General features: G+C 44.1%; 1 protein-coding gene across 2 annotated transcripts; it reads right to left on the bottom strand.

The window, feature by feature from the left end:
• Window positions 1–7,161: 7,161 nt before the first annotated feature.
• Window positions 7,162–16,326, bottom strand: SPINK1 (serine peptidase inhibitor Kazal type 1). 2 transcript variants are annotated; one of them, XM_055332377.1, is made up of 4 exons: window positions 16,234–16,326; window positions 12,741–12,775; window positions 10,925–11,031; window positions 7,162–7,286 (listed from the first exon to the last, which is right to left on the bottom strand). In XM_055332377.1, the coding sequence occupies exons 1-4, from the start codon at window positions 16,286–16,288 to the stop codon at window positions 7,241–7,243; spliced, it is 243 nt and encodes an 80-aa protein (XP_055188352.1). In that variant the 5' UTR covers window positions 16,289–16,326; the 3' UTR covers window positions 7,162–7,240. The 2 variants fall into 2 exon arrangements, 1 of the variants encoding a protein (XP_055188352.1); XR_008665322.1 differs by lacking the exons at window positions 7,162–7,286; window positions 16,234–16,326 and adding an exon at window positions 14,917–15,190 and having other exon boundaries at window positions 10,951–11,031.
• Between the last annotated feature and the right edge of the window lie 289 nt (window positions 16,327–16,615).

Genomic DNA, 16,615 nt, shown 5'->3' with positions numbered 1-16,615 from the left:
AGACAAATGGAGTGTGGGAATGGTTTGTGTGTGTGTGTGTGTGTGTGTGTGTGTGTGTGTGTGAATCATGGAGACGTAAAACAATGAGAACAACTCTGTCAGAGAAGTAATGCAGAGGCCAGAGAGAATGGCAGGTTCAGAAAGCCTGGAGTAGTAATTTTTAAAGAAGGAAAAGCTATAGCTGCTGTTACAGAAGACACAGTGGGCAGCAAGTAGTGAGAGATGGATAAACAGGTACACCTGACAGAGAAGCCAAGAAGCTATGCATTTTGAGTAATTCTTACCCTGAGTCAGTGAGAATCTTCCTTTTCTCACTCCTAAAATGAGTATCTAAGAGTTCATAGTGAGGATTCAACAGGAGTATGAATTCATGGGAAGCATTTTGTGTGGGCATTGGCATGTAGAATTACTCAATACAGGCTAGCTCTTATTATCTTTATTACTATTTTAAAGATTTTATTTATTTATTCATGAGAGACACAGAGAGAGGCAGAGACACAGGCAGAGGGAGGAGCAGGCTCCATGCAGCGAGCCGAATGTGGGACTCGATCCCGGGACTCCAGGATCATGCCCTGGGCTGGAAGGCAGACGCCCAACCGCTGAGCCACCCAGACGTCCCATCTTTATTATTCTTTATTAACTTTCACTTGATGCAACATCTTTAAGGTTTGAGGGTTAATTTCTATTAAGTCGTTTTTTGAAGGTTTTAAAGGTCTCCAGAACCCCCCCAAATTTTTATTTCAAACAGCTGTAAGTTTTAAAGAAAAACACATATAATTCATTTCAGTAAATAAAGGAGCTTCAAAAGGCTGAAATTCAACATGAACAGATCAAAATATAATAAGGCTCTGGCCTTCAAGATCCACATTCACTACAAAATTACACACTCAGGGCAGCCCCTGTGGCTTAGCGGTTTAGCGCCGCCTTCAGCCCGGCGTGTGATCCTGGAGACCTGGGATCAAGTCCCACGTCGGGCTGCCTACATGGAGCCTGCTTCTCCCTTTGCCTGTCTCTGCCTCTCTCTCTGTCTCCGGGTCTCTCATGAATAAATAAATAAAATCTTTTAAAAAACAAACAAAAAAACCAAAATTACACATTCACTTACTAAATTTTATCTATTCTTCTATTTCTCATTCTTTTTCTATTCAGGTGCTTATGTCTAAATTTTTTTTATAGTATGCATGGCTCTTGCTACTTTTTTCCTCTCTAACTTCCACAGGTATGTGTTTTTCTCACTTTTCCTGCTGTTATCTTTTTGTGTTTACTTTTCTGTTTCTAACACAAGTCTTGCCTAATCCCCAATTTTCTCTTATTTCTTTTGCTTGTCAGCCGGGAATAATGAAAAGGCCCCCCCCTCCAATTGTATTTATTTTATTTTATGGGACGCCTGGGTGGCTTAGCAGTTGAGCATCTGCCTTTGACTCAGGGAGTGATCCCGGGTGCCTGAAAAAGGCAAGAGCACAAACAGCATGCCACTCAACTAAATGTCTTTTGCTTTGATCTCCAACCAGCTTTATTTGTTTGTTGTTTGTGACTTTTTAGTAAATACTGATTTGTTGAAAAGCAGATTTATGTTATTCCTTTTTCCTAAATATCATTTTATTTTCTATATATTCCACATTTTGAGCTCAAAGTTAGCTACCGCTTAAACAATGGGGGAAAAAAAACAAAGGAAATTGTTGGCAGTGCTAAGGCATTGAAAAGTAAGAGCCTTTATCTTTTTATGTAATTCCCTCCTGTATTATGCAAATCAACTATATTTTTACCTCTTTGGGTTAAAGTATAGTTTATAGAGGATAAATTGGGTCAAAGAAATGGAAATAAAGTTACAATTTCCATTTTAACTTGGAATGAACCTCCTAAGAAAGGAGGAGGTTCTTTCTTAGGAGGTTCATACAATTTTTTTTAATGTTTCATTTCAAGTGTACTTCTCTAATGAGACAAAAATATTTTTTATATACTATTCCCTTCTGCTAGCTTCACCGTAAAGGAAACTGTTCAGAAATCTATTGGCCCTGTGACCATGCATTCTTAGAGTTTACCTATAGTTGTGTTTCTGCTTTTAATGAGGGCCACAGTTCTTAGGTTTATCCTGGGATGGAGATCTCACAGCAGGGACCACAAACCCATCCATAAAACTCCATCCATAAAACCTGTTGTCAGTCATGTTCCTATTTGGAGGGGTGTCATTTATAATTCTAAGAATTTTTTATAATTAAAAGCAGAGAGATTTTAGTGCGATCTTGTACCCAGCAGAGGAATCTTTTCCATAAAACCACTGATAATTCAATAATGCAATGAACTGTTACATGAAGAAGCAAAATTCCTCCTATCAGGGAAATGTTAATGCACCAAGAGACCTTTTTAGTGAGTTCAAAGGGTCACAAGATGAATAATAATAATAACAATAATAAACAGCTGATAATTCTTAAGCACTTACTGTGTGGCAGATATGGCGCTAATTGTTGGGAAACTATTATTATTCATCCCATATTAGAGATGAGGGAATGTTCTGGCTTCTCCTAGGGCATGTGGTTATATGGTGGGAAAACTGGATGCCAGCCCAAGCACCAGAAAACAAAGGATCCCATCTTAACCATCCTACTATATGCTTTCCTGCTGAGCACAAATCAGCTTCCTTTAATCCTCATTTAGTCTAAATTCTCCTTTTAGGGCAACCAGAACATGTTTATAACTTTTCTTTTATGTAACAAAAAGAATATTAATTGAGCACCTCCTAGATGTTACGGTCCTCCAGCTTATAATACAACAATGAAAAAGGGAGATTCTGCTGTTTTTGTGGTGTCAACTCTCTCTTAAATGGTGTGAAAAGACCTACCAGATACTTAAGGATTTTCCTTTCTTCAGACCAAATTTTCCTACTTCTTTCAAGCATTTATTGGAGGACAAAATTTCAAATTCTTATTAATCCTGGTAGTCTCTGTCTTCTAAAGATACTTCCATTTGCAAATATGTCTTTTAAAATGTAACCACCAGGGATGCCTGGATGGCTCAGTCCGTTGAGGGGCTGCCTTCAGCTCAGGTCCTGATCCCAGGGTCCTGGAAGTCCCGTATCAGGCTGCCTTCTCCGCAGGGAGCCTGCCTCTCCGTCTGCCTCCCCGCCTGTTTCATGAATAAATAGATTTTTTAAAATTTTTATTTATTTATGATAGTCAGAGAGAGAGAGAGAGAGGCAGAGACACAGGGAGAGGGAGAAGCAGGCTCCATGCACCGGGAGCCCGACGTGGGATTCGATCCCGAGGCTCCAGGATCGCGCCCTGGGCCAAAGGCAGGCACTAAACCGCTGCGCCACCCAGGGATCCCTGTTTCATGAATAAATAAATAAAATCTTTAAAAAAAATAAAATGCAACCACCAGACCTGAACACAATAATCCACATGCGTTCTGATAGGTCTGTTGAAAGCAAGGCAACAGACCCAAAATAGGGTCATTTACGCAAACCCCAGAGCAGCAAGCCAAGACCTAGGGTTCCGCTCTCCCGGAGATGGCCTCCTCAGCCGCCCAGTCAGGGCTCCCTGATCTCAGGAGTCCCTGATCAGCCCGAGCCCGGGGCTCTGCCTGAGAGACCGCTGCCCTCCCCTAAAGCAGAGCGACCTGCCCCCCCCCCCCCACCTGCTCCTGCGCCTTTGTTCCCGCTCCCCGCCCGGGCTGAGAAGCTCTTTCCCGCCGCGCAGCTGCTCTCCGCCCCGTTCCACCTGCCCAGGGGGGCTGTGGCTCGACTGGACCCCATTTTGTCCAAACGAACCCCTTGAACTACGGTTCGCCCCAGGTGCCTCCTCCCACGGTTCTGGAGACACAAGAGGAAACCCAAGGAGCGGGGAGGGGGGGGACCGGACGAAGCACCTGCCCAGCCCCTGGCTCGCAGCTTCTCGCGCTTCTGGCCGCAGCGGGAGGTCCTGGTCCCGGTCCCCCCGTGGGAGCCCCGCTCCGCCTCTCGTCGGGCCCCGGGCTCTCCCGGAGCATCTCCCTTGCCCAGCGGGATCCAGGACCGGGGCCGCCTGGAAGGGGTCTGGGTTCGGGCGGGGCCGGGTCCGCCTTGGAAGTGGTGTGCCCAAGATCGCGAATCCGAGAAACCACCAAGGGGCCGACACTGATGCAAACACATGAGGGTTTATTAGCAAGCTCAAGCTTGGGTCCAAGTATACCAGCCCTCCTTACAGATGAGGACCTCGTCCCCCTTACAGATGAGGACCCCGTCCTCCAGGCGGGGGCAAGGGACGTCTCCTCAGGATCCCCGGTTGAAGGCCCGCCAGCGCGCCCGCCTAAGCCGATGTAGACCCAATACAGATTGGAATTCCTACAGGTAAAAGTACAGTGCAGAGCTCTCAGAGAATATGCACGCAAAAGGTGGAAAAAGTTGAGTGCACTCACCACACGTGAAACCTTCCAGATGGGGTCCTGGAGGTCTCTCGGATCCCGGATGAGCCCCCATATGTTGTGCCCAAGATTGCGAATCCGAGAAACCACCAAGGAGCCGACACCGATGCAAACACACGAAGGTTTATTTGCAAGCTGGAGCTTGGGTCCAAGTATAGCTGACACAGCGGAGCAGGGACTTGGACACCAAAGTGGGTTACAGCTGGGTTTTTTATAGGCTGGTCTAGGGGATTTTCAGAAGGGATGGAGGAATTTCTCAAGTTCCGTTTACATTCTGATATGGGGCTTAAGGGCATTCAGCTCTGTTCTCATTCTAATATGGGACTTTCTACCAGGGTGTGGGCTCTGTTGTCTTTCTGATATGGGATTCTCTGCCAAGGACATTGAGGACATTCTGCAGTTTTTCCTGTAAAGTTCAGCTCTTATTCACAGGGGCCTAAGATGGCTGTACTTGTGCTAATGCTAAACTTTAGGTGGGATGGCCTTAATTTTTCTCGGCCTCCACAGAAAGGGTGTCGGTTCAGGTGGGACCAGATCCGCTTGGACGGGGTCTCGGTTCCGGCGGGACCCGGTCCCCCTTGGAAGCCGTGCTGAGTTGGGGCAGGGCCGGGTCTGCTTGGATCACCGGCTGGTCCCGGCCGAAGGGTCGAGCCCAAGGCCAGGTGGACCGCGGGCTCGTGGGCCGCCCCAGCAGGTGCAGGCAGCAGAGATGATCTTGGGCTTTAGCGGCCACAGGCGAGAACTTGGGCCGCAGGTGGGCTTCCCCTCCTCGAGGCACCCGGCCTCCCACGTGGTCGGGGAGGTGCCCACCCCTATCTGCACCTTGAGGGTGGAGGGAAACGGGTTTCCTCCTCTGAAGCATCTGGTGACCAGGGCGAGAACGCTGGGGCGTCGTGCTCACTCCAGAACCTGCAGAAGGTTCTGGAAACTGGGAAAACTGACCGAGGCCTACGAAGGCAAGAACTCCCAACCAAAGTAAGCTCACCTCTCGCAATCCCTGTCTGCGGCGCCTGGTGCATAGAGGAAGGTAAAATTTCCCTTTGTCCCTTCCTTTCCGAATCCAGGTTGGCAGGCAAACAACAACAAAATTAAAAAGAAGCCCCAAACCAAAAAACCAACATTAGATCTAAGAATTATGACTCGTGAATTTGCTTTTAGGTACCATTAGTTGTCGATCCTTTCCGAGGGGCAGCTGTTGCCTTCTTGTTCGCCTTGTTTTGTGTCCTGAGAACCTGGCTTGGAGACTGTCAGGTTGGCTGTAACTTCCTCATATTAAATGAGGAGATTGGGCCCTGTGGAAATGGTGGCTGCCTCTGTTTACCTTTTAACAGGTCAGAGAGCGAGCAAACAGAACCATTAAAGGCAACCAGTGTGAGTTTATGTATTGCTTCTGCCTATGATCTTCAAACCTCTTCTCTCCAGACCTGTAAAATGGTTCAATTAGACATACTCTCTAGCATTCAGTGATTTACATTCTGTTTACTGTAGCAAAGTTCTTTAGTGTTAAGGGTGCCTTTCAGGTGTCCTCTGGCATCACAAGGTGCAGGAAGCCATCTTGCATCCATAGGTTCTGTTCGCCTGGTAGCTGGCGAGCTGTTAGCTTCTGGTTTGCCTGAGTCGCTGGAGGTTGCAGCATCCTCTAGTGGTCAGATTTAAACTTCAAGACGCCCTTAGTCTAACCATCAGAAGAAATAACCCTAAACCCTAAGAGTGTCAGGCAACCGTGTTGGGACAGATTTTGATGCATCTGATATATCTTAGATTTTCTTAGACCTCTGTCCACCTCTCCATTCTTGGCTAATTCTTTGTAAGGGCTCAAGAATTCAAGCTGCTTTTCCATCTCTTTTTTAGTGGTTAGGTACATTTTTCTTTTGAGATACTGACTTATTTCTACCTTATTTTCTGTCCTGAAGTACATAGGTTTTTAATTTTTATTTATTTATTTTAAAAATATTTTATTTATTTATTCATGAGAGGCACACGGAGAGAGAGAAGCAGAGACACAGGCAGAGGGAGAAGCAGGCTCCATGCAGAGAGCCCGACATGGGACTCGATCTCAGGTCTCCAGGATCACACCCTGGGCCCAAGGCAGGTGCCAAACCACTGAGCCACCCAGGCGTCCCAGACATAGGTTTTTTAATATAAAGAAGTTACCTAAAGTTCCTACAGAAGAAATAGGCAAGAATAATCCACCTGAGGTGATCTGTGGTTTAGACAAAACATTAGATTTTGAGTTCACCTTGGATTAAAAACCTAACTTGATGCTTTACTTGCTGGTGCTAGTAGTCAGGTTATCTAACTTTTCTAAGTTGACTCAGAGGATAAGGATAACCTTACGGAGTTACTGTGGCTCTCATATACAGCCAAGTCAACTACACAGAGTACGGGTACAATAGATGCTCTATTAAATCCCAAGGAAACCTAAAGGAATTATTATAGTCAATGAAAGCTAACAGTGTGTTTCTGGACTGAGAGTTTTCCAAGTATTCCTTCTGATGCTTGTTTAATTCTCTGTGGGGTTATATGTCCTCATGATCAGCTGAGTCCTGTGAGTTAATATCTGTAATCACATTTCCTGAGGTATTCAGTTGTCAGTATGTGAGGAAGGGAATGGGGAAGGAAAAAGCATCATGATGGAAACCTTGTCCAAGATTTCAGGATGGCTGTGTTTTATAAAATTTGGTCTGTTCTAAGTTTGTCTCAGTCCCCTGATCCCAATCTAATAAAACATGCCTTTGAGGAAAAGGATACAGGAACAGCAGGAAGTATTTAGATGCATTTTATTCAACAGTCAGGCCCACTAGGCATTGTAGTACCACAGGGTATTTTAGAATCTTGGTTATCAACAAGGCCCAGATTTTTCAACCAAGATAGAGGTTTGTCGTTTCCTGTAGAAGAGATTTAAAAAAATCAGCTTAAATTTTGCTGACAAAAAAAAAAATTGACCATAGGAGAAAAACAATGGAAAAACATCAGGTTTATTTAAAGTAGAAAGGTTTCAGATTTATTCGCATTTCCCTGTCTTTCATTCATTTATTCATTCACTTACTCATTAATTCATCAAATATTGACAGACACTATTCCTTACATACATTACAGATACAACAGAAAGGAAAAATGTCTGTCTTTAGAGTTTAAAGATTTACTAAAGGTGGCTTATAGTAAACCTCCAAAATCAATCTCTAATTCATCATTGCTTCTTTTGCTCCTAATATCATTTTCCTAGCCACAAGGTTTCCATTTTAGCTGGTGCCTGGGCTACTTACTACAGAATGTGCTAATTGGCTGATCTTCTATCTTAGAACTCTGGGGTTTAATACCTGTGAGATCTCACAAAAGGAAATAATATCTATATCCTATCTGATACCTGCTAGCTCTGAGCATCCTCCCATCCAGATAAAAAAACTTCTGTGCTCCCTAACACACCACTTTTCCCAAATCAGTTTTCCTTTTGGTCAGCTAAATATTCCTAAATCCTATAATTTTGCCTCATGAGATTGTTTTTCAGAGCTCTCTCTCTCTCTCTCTCTCTCTCTCTCTTTTAACCATCCTTTCCTTGAATATACTGGTTTATAAAAATTCTTCTTTTTCTGTTACTTGAGGACATCTGACTTCCATATATCCATGTATGGATTTATCTGGAGCTTGATGATGCTTCATTTTAAGAGTTTTTAATGTTTTGTTGTCCCATAAATATTATCCATGCACAATATTTATGTCTGAGTTGTGTAGCAAACATAGCACAAACATCTAAACACAGCACACAAAATGACCTCCCTTTTACAGCTATGATATCTTTGTTTTTTAAACACTTTATTCATTTATTCATGAGAGACACAGAGGGAGAGAGAGAAGCAGAGACACAGGCAGAGGGAGAAGCAGGCTCCATGATGGAAGCCTGATGTGGGACTCGATCCCCAGTCTCCAAGATCACGCCCTGGGCTGAAGGCGGCACTAAACCACTGAGCAACCTGGGTTGCCCTATAGCTATGATATCTAGTATAGAAGACACCATCTCTGTTTAGCTGTTTAAATTCAAATCAGTTAAAGTTATATAATATTAAAAATTTAGGGGATCCCTGGGTGGCGCAGCGGTTTGGCGCCTGCCTTTGGCCCAGGGCGCGATCCTGGAGACCCGGGATCGAATCCCACGTCAGGCTCCTGGTGCATGGAGCCTGCTTCTCCCTCTGCCTGTGTCTCTGCCTCTCTCTCTCTCTCTCTCTCTCTCTCTCTCACTGTGTGCCTATCATAAAAATAAATAAAAATTAAAAAAAAATTTAGTTTCTCAGTTGTACTAGCCACATTTTAAGCACTGGTGGCAAGGCTAATAGCTTCCATACTAGACAACACAGATATAGAACATTTCCATCATTGCAGAAAGTTCTACTAGAAACTGTTGGTCTATAGAACAGAATTGACATAGAGATAGAAAAAAGTCCTTCCTGACTATATCTGACAAGCACATACTGATCAAGGAGGTACAAATCTTTGTCTACCCATCTCAAAACCTAACAACTAGGATTATAGCTTGGCTCTAGTAACATCTGCAATGTATTTGTTTGGGCAGTAGAGAGAAAAATATGGTACATTGCAAGTATTTAACATTAGATAAAAACCACATTTTCTCTCTAGACATTTTTTAAAAAATTAATTTGAAAAAAAAATTAATTTATTTGAGAGAGAGAGAGAATAGGGGGAGGGGAAAGAGGGAGAGAATCTTTAAGCAGACTCCCCACTGAGCATGAACTGGACTTGGGCTCAGTCCCACAACCCATAAGATCATGACCTGAGCCAAAACCAAGAGTCGGACTCTCAACTCACCTACCTACCCAGGCCTGTTTTCTTATCTGAGAAATATAGGAAGAGAAGTTGTATTTTCTGGCATTCAAATGTTCTTTCCTGGGACGCCTGGGTGGCTCAGTGGTTAAGCCTCTGCCTTCAGCTCAGGGCATGATCCCAGGATGTGGGATCGAGTCCCACATCAGGCTCCCTTCAGGAAGCCTGATATTCCATCTGCCTATGTCTCTGCCTCTCTCTCTCTTTCTCTGTGTCTCTCATGAATAAATTTTAAAAAATGTTCTTCCCATATTTAAATATTTTTGAAAAAAAAACAGAACAAGTAAGCAGGACAGGTGGGTTTTAAAGGCTGAGGAAATGAAGTATCTCAGCTCTATGTTCATATTTTCCCAACATTTCACTCTAAATATTGGGCCTTTTAGCACTTGGAAATTTTCTCAAACTCCAGGCTGTTATATTGCTTTCTCTTCCCCTTGGACGGAAATACTATGTTTGACCTTTATGTCAACAGCATAGGTCATGAGAAAATTGACATGTGTTTTAGAGTTCCTTTTACAAATCTTCAGTGTGGAAATAAATTCACCACAAAGCAGAACACTTAATATTTTGGTTCTCATCTTTATAAATGAAAATGTTACATAAGTATGTTTTTGCTCACCTAATCCATATAATTATTAATTGCATTTTTGAGGGTTTGAGTATATAATAGTCCTTACCATCACCAAGCATGATTTTTTTGAGATTTTATTTTTAAGTAATCTCTACACCCCACATGTGGCTCAAACTCACAACCTCAAGGTCAAGAGTCACATGTTCTAGCAACTGAGCCATCCAGGCGCTCCTGTGATTTTTTAAACTGAAAGGTATTTTGGCTATATTAGCTTTTTAAAAATCAGTCTATCAACTGATTTGCTGTAAAAGCATGGATTTTTGTTATACAAGTGATTTTTTTTTAAAGTTGAGAGAATCATTCAACCACTTTCCTCCTCAATTCCACTATCTTTTCCTTAACACATTTATCATGTGTTATTAATACTTATCATCATGTTATTAATACCTTCCTCCCTTTTGTTCAGATTATTCTTCTTATTGGAGTGCTTCTCTTTCTCTTTCTTTATGGCCTAGACAAAGCCTCCAAACTTTTCCAAATCCTAGCAGGTATAATTAGTTGTTTTTAATCTTATGCTCTCAGAGTATTTTGCTCTTATTTCCACTCACCACACTGTATTATCATTGAGTGTAAGCAAATTCAGACTTGAAACATGTTGGACTTCCTTCTGTATCTCACACTTAGTCTGGTATCTGACTTTAAAGCACAGTTGAAAGAGCAAGGATTTGGACCCAGATCTGTCACTTACTGCTGGTTGATCTTGAGCAAGTTATTTAAGTTCAGTCTCAAATTCTTCAAGTGTATAATGGGCTTAGTATTTTCTGCCTCAGGGGTTCATGAATATTCAATGCTTTGCCCGATGCTTAGCACAATAAATATTATTTTCTATCACAGTACACACACATAAATACATGCATATCTGTGTAGATAATCATACCAGATATATAATGAGAAAAAGAGATTGAGAATTATTTTTGGAAAGACCAGATGTTTTGTTTCTCTCATGCTAAGATTAATGTTATTGGTTTATTGATTGGAACTTAGAGGGATAAAATATACAAAAACTTGAAGACCACTAACTTAAAATATATTTTAAAGGAAATTCAAGTCTGTACTCACTTGTTTTCAAGACATAGCAAGCATTCATTAGCATAGGTAATTCCATCACTCCCGCAGATAGGATTATAGATCTTGTTACATCCATTCACCTTAAGGTTACAGTTAGCCTAAAAATGGAATTAAACAGAATCGTTTTCCATCACTTAACATTCTTTGAGTTTGTAGCAAAGTCTCTCAAATGATTTTCACTTCCCTGGAGTTGGTCAGCTTGAAGATGGAAGCATGGCTGTGACAAAGGGAGTGGTACTGAGTGCCTAAGAGGGAGAATCCAAGGTTTGGAATCAGAATGCCTGATTGCACATAATGCCTCTGCTGTTCACAAGTTGTGAAACATTGGCAAATACGGTGTCTCTGAGCCTCAGTCACTTCATCTGCACAATGGGAAGGATATTATCACTTCCACACCTATGTCACGGCGGTGGTGTGAGGTCTAAATAAGGTGAGTGAGGTCATGTTCAAGTTTACAATGATGGCAGGTGCTGGTTCCTCTCAGGTCAGCCACACCATGAGCATGTCTTCCTTACTCACTGTGATCCCATCAGTGGCCCTTCTCTTAATCATGTGACGACACCAGGTGCTTTCTGCCCTGGGAACCCTTGCACAGCCTATTTCCTGGACATTGGTAAGAATCTGTAGTTATGGAATGGCTGTCAAAGGCCAGACACTTTCCTAAGTGCTTTCATGTATTACTTTATTTATTTATTTATATATATATATTTATTTATTTATTCATTCATTCATGAGAGACAGACAGACAGAGAGAGAGAGAGAGAGAGAGAGGCAGAGACACAGGCAGAGGGAGAAGCAGGCGCCACGCAGTGAGGCCGATGTGGGTCTCGATCCCAGGTCTCCAGGATCACGCCCCCCGCCGCAGGTGGCGCCAAACCGCAGCACCACCGTGGCTGCCCGTATTACTCTATTTACACTTTACAACTATCCTATGAACTATTTATTATAGTCTTCTTCCAATGAAGATACTTAAACACAAAGAGATTAAATCACCCAGAGGCCACATAACGGGTAATTCCAGATCTAGGATTCAAACCCAGTTGGTCTAGGTCCTGAAGTGGCTTTTAACCACTTCAGTCTACTACTTCTACTCACCAGTTATATTTTGCTAACATTCACTTGTCCTTCATGGCTCAAAATATATCTCACTAAGGGGCCCATTCTGTGATCTAACCAGGCTAGGTTCCAGATGGTACCAGAATTTCTTTATAACCCTTAGCATTAGTGTAATAATTTATTTACTCATGCCCTTTTGGTTTGCCATCTGTCTCATCACTAGATATAAATGAATAGAGGGACATTTCTTCCTCTTGTCTTCAAATTCACTGCAATTTACCTTATAAAAGAAAACTTAGATATAGAATATTTTTGTAGAGGAAGAACCAGTTTATTATCTTCTTTTGCTCGTTATAAATTAGAGCTCCACCTTGGGGATTGGGAGAACTTTATGCCGACATGGTCAAACTGGCTGTAAGGAGGAAGGACTGCTTGGAGTGAAGTTCAGCAGAATACCATCCTTCCACTCCAAATCCTTGTCCTACTAGATAGTCTCAGAATGTTCAGAATGCCTTCCCAGCAAGCATTGCATGACTGTGTGGAAACTGCCTGTATGTCAGTGCATTTGTTCTTCAGCAAAAGCTCTGGTGCGGGCACTGCTATTACTTTGCACACTTAGCAGGTCCAATCTTGCTAGTACCACACACCTGTCTTGACTTGAGGTAGAACTGAAATGTCACAGCTTCACTGTGTGTTGAGTGGAACAAACAGTTCTAGCCTGAGAGAGAAAAAAGTACAAAATTGTTTTTACCTGTCTCTGCAGCATGTTATTAGCTCTGGTGTTACCTAGAAAACATAAATCAGACATATGAGGTCAAGAACTAAATGAGAGAAGCCAGATCTGCTCTTATTTGCAGTTTTTGGCTTTCATTGAAAACTGTAACTTTTTATTTTCTTTTTTTTAAAGATTTTATTTATTTATTCATGAGAGACACAGAGAGAGGCAGAGACGTGGGCAGAAGGATAAGCAGGCTCCCTGTAGAAAGCCTGATGCAGGACTCTATCCCCAGTGTGGGGATCACAACCTGAGCCGAAGGCAGACGCTCAACTACTGAGCCACCTAGGCGTCCTGACTGTGACTTTTTCTGCTGGCCTCTTCTGCTCCCCTTCTCTCCTCCTCCTCCTCCTCTTCCTACTCCCCCTCCCCATCTTCCCCCCATTCTCTTCCCCTCCTCCTTTTTTAAAGATTTATTTATTTATTTGAGAGAGAGAGAGAGAGCATGAATACGGCGAGACAGAGGGAGGGAGAGAATCCTAAAAGAGACTCCCTGCTGAGCACAGAGCCTGATGCAGGGTGCAATCATGACCTGAGCTGAAATCAAGAGTCAGGCACTCAACCAACTGAGCCACCCAGATGCTCCACTCTACCCCTTATTTCTGTCTTATCTCAAGAGGACATCTCACTGGTGTTTATTTTTTTTAATTTTTTAAATTTATTTATTTATGATAGTCAGAGAGAGAGAGAGAGAGGGAGAGGAGAGGGAGAGGCAGAGACACAGGCAGAGGGAGAAGCAGGTTCCACACACCGGGAGCCCGACGCGGGATTCGATCCAGGGTCTCCAGGATGGCGCCCTGGGCCAAAGGCAGGCGCCAAACCGCTGCGCCACCCAGGGATCCCTCTCACTGGTGTTTAATCATGCCCTACCTGCTGAAGCCTCAAGAAAATGAAGCAGAATTTGATTATGACCAAAGCATCTCAATCGGGCATTTCATGAAAGTTGACATTTGAGTCCTTTATGCTTTTTTCTAGAGCCACCAGTAGCTGTAGAATGGTGCTTCTGAATTGGCTGTCTGACATTGAAGTGTAATCCAGATTTTGTAACTCTGTGGGAGAGAGGACTGTTTCTGATTCTTTCTTTTGAGGTGAGGTTTTCCTTCTAGTCATTTTGCTCAGTGCAGAGTGGCCAAAAACAAGTTGTATTGGGAAAAGGAGAAAAAGAGAGAAGAGAAAGAAGAAAAGAAAAGGAGAAAAAAAGAAGGGGAGAAAAAAAGAGGAGAAAAAAAGGGGGGGAAGCAAACAGAAATCAAAAAACAAAAAACAAGGGGGGAGTATCCTCTGATTCTGTATACTGTGAATCCCTCGACTTCCCCTGGAACTTTCCAGTGCTGCTTGGTCAATAATTTGTTTTTCCCCTGTTCCTCTAGCTGGTCTTCTGGGGGAGGGGCCTGCTGTGCTGATTTTCAGGTGTGAGCACTTGGGGGAGCTGCTCTGCCCTTGCCTGGTGCAGGGCTCAGTAAAAGTTGTTTAAGCTGTTTATCCGGTGAGGCCACTGTGAGGCTCAGTGGGGGTTGTTTACCCCGTGAGGCCCCAGGAGGAACAGCCGCAGTTGCAGTGGCGGGGCCAGCTCTGGAAGCCTGGATTCAGCCCCCGCAGTAACTCCGGGGCTCTCTGTCCGCAGGGCCTGGAGGCTCCGGGGCGGGGCCCGCTGATCTGCTCAGCTCCGGGCAGGAGCGTCCTTGCTGTCCTGGGCCCTCCCGGCCTCTGCCTGTCCGGGGGATCCTGGCTGTGTCCGGGGGATCCTGGGCTGTGTCCCGGCGCCCTGTGCTCCGGGGCCTGCGCTGGTGGATTCGCGCTCCCGGCAGCGCCGCCGCCTCCGTGCGGAGCCTTTTCCTCCGCCCGAGTCCCTCCGAGCTGCTCCGGCCCCGCCGTGCGCGCTGCAGCCCTTAGGGAGCTCGGCGCACTCTCCCGGGGCGCAGGTGTCTGTTAGTGTCCCCGGGAGCCCGAGGGCATCCCCGCCCTCCTGGGTCCTGCTCTAACTCCCTGCGAGGCCCTTTCCCCGCCGGGAAGGTTGGTGCAGCTCCTGCTCCTCCGGGACGGGGCTCTCCTGTCCTGGGGACACTCGCCCCGGCCTCAGCCCGGCTCCTCGCGGGGCCCCTCCCCCTCGGAGGCCTTTTGTGTCTTTATTTCTTTTTCCCCGTCTTCCTACCTGGATAGAAGCGCGGACTCTTCTCACTGTAGCGTTTCAGCTGTTCTCTCTTTAAATCTCAGGCCGAATTCGTAGATTTTCAGGACGATTTGAAGGTTATCTAGGTAATTTGGTGGGGTCAGGTGACTTGGGGACCCTACTCTTCCGCCGTCTTGCCCCTCCTCTGACACATTTCTTTGAAAAAAGAAGTGATGCACGGAACTGCTTGAAATGTGTCAGGCACAGAGCAGATACCTTCTGAATGCTCACCACCTTCTCACAACTGGCTACTAGACCTTTGATCTCATAATTAGTGATGTGAGAAGTGTCTGTGTCTTTAATTCAATTTATAGATGGAGATGTGGAGAGTTTATATGAAAATTTGTGAAATAGCACTAGCACTAACATTATCTTGTGACACAAAACTGCAATTATATGTGTCTTCTCTAGTAAGTAATGTTAAAAATGGAGCTCTTTTGACATCTCACCATGAGTCCCCAAAAGAGCTCTTTCCCTCTGATTACACTGATTATTAGTCTAATTCACATTTCTTGTATTTACAGATAGATACTTAAAATTGCCATGCTACATTCCCTAGAAAATAACAGGTCTTGCTGACATCATGTAGGGGATGGTACTTTTGGATGAATTCATTGAAGGGAAGAGGAACTAACCTGATAATATCCAAAGGAAGATATGTTGGTGAGAATGATTCTGATATTGACAATTTCTGAGCTGATCAAGGTAAGGAAGTAGCTCTTCGTAGCTAAATTTTATGAGAAGCAGCAAAGTGCTTCTGGGCTTGAAGAAATCCCTTGGAATAGGTCCCTGACCTTACTTCATTTCTTTGGGACCAAAAGATCTGTCCAGGGCTAGACTTGAAGTCTAGAATGTAATGAGCTCAGTAATGCAACAAGTCAAAAAAGTTTTGCTCATTATCCACCTGGGTGGCTCAGCGGTTGAGTGGTCATGGGATTGAGTCCCACATTGGGCTCCCTGCATGGAGCCCGCTTCTCCCTCTGTCTCTGCCTCTCTCTCTCTCTTTTTAAAAGATTTTATTTATTTATTTATTTATTTATTTATTTATTTGTCTATTTATTTATTTATTTATGAGAGAGAGAGAGAGGCAGAGACATAGGCAAAGGGAGAAGCAGCCTCTCTGCAGGAGTCCATTGTGGGACCCCATCGCGAACCCCGGGATCACGCCCTGAGTCAAAGGCAGATGCTCAACTGTTGAGCCACCCAGGCATCCCATCTGCCTCTCTGTGTGTTTCTCATGAATAAATAAAATCTAAAAAAAAAAAGGTTCAAATCAGAAAAATATGCAAAGATACCTACCAGATAAGCTCAACAGGGCCAAGGCACTGAGAAGAAAGATGCTTGTTACCTTCATAGCTGAAAGGTCTGCTTCCAGAGCTCAGTTGAAAACTATTGAACTAACCACTTCTCTTCAGAACCCTGAGACTGGAAGGGTTATATAGTCAGGTGGCCACCCAGGCTCCACCTCCTGCCTTGTCATGGATCTTTGGTGACTGATTGACTCTGTAGCATAGCCTGGCCCCATGTTTCGGAAATGTATCTGCATAAGAAAGTGAAAGAAACAGTGCAGGCCTGGAATATTCAAGGTCAAGATTCTATCAGAAAAGTTCTGGTGGTTAGTTGGTTCTCCCCCTAACTTCCTCTCTGACTATGGGGAGCCCCAGTGTCCTCATCTATAAGG

Source organism: Nyctereutes procyonoides, unplaced genomic scaffold (assembly GCF_905146905.1).
Source record: "Nyctereutes procyonoides isolate TBG_1078 unplaced genomic scaffold, NYPRO_anot_genome, whole genome shotgun sequence".
Taxonomy (NCBI): domain Eukaryota; kingdom Metazoa; phylum Chordata; class Mammalia; order Carnivora; family Canidae; genus Nyctereutes; species Nyctereutes procyonoides.
Note: the sequence above shows the minus strand (reverse complement) of the source record. Positions and strands in the feature narration are given on the sequence as shown.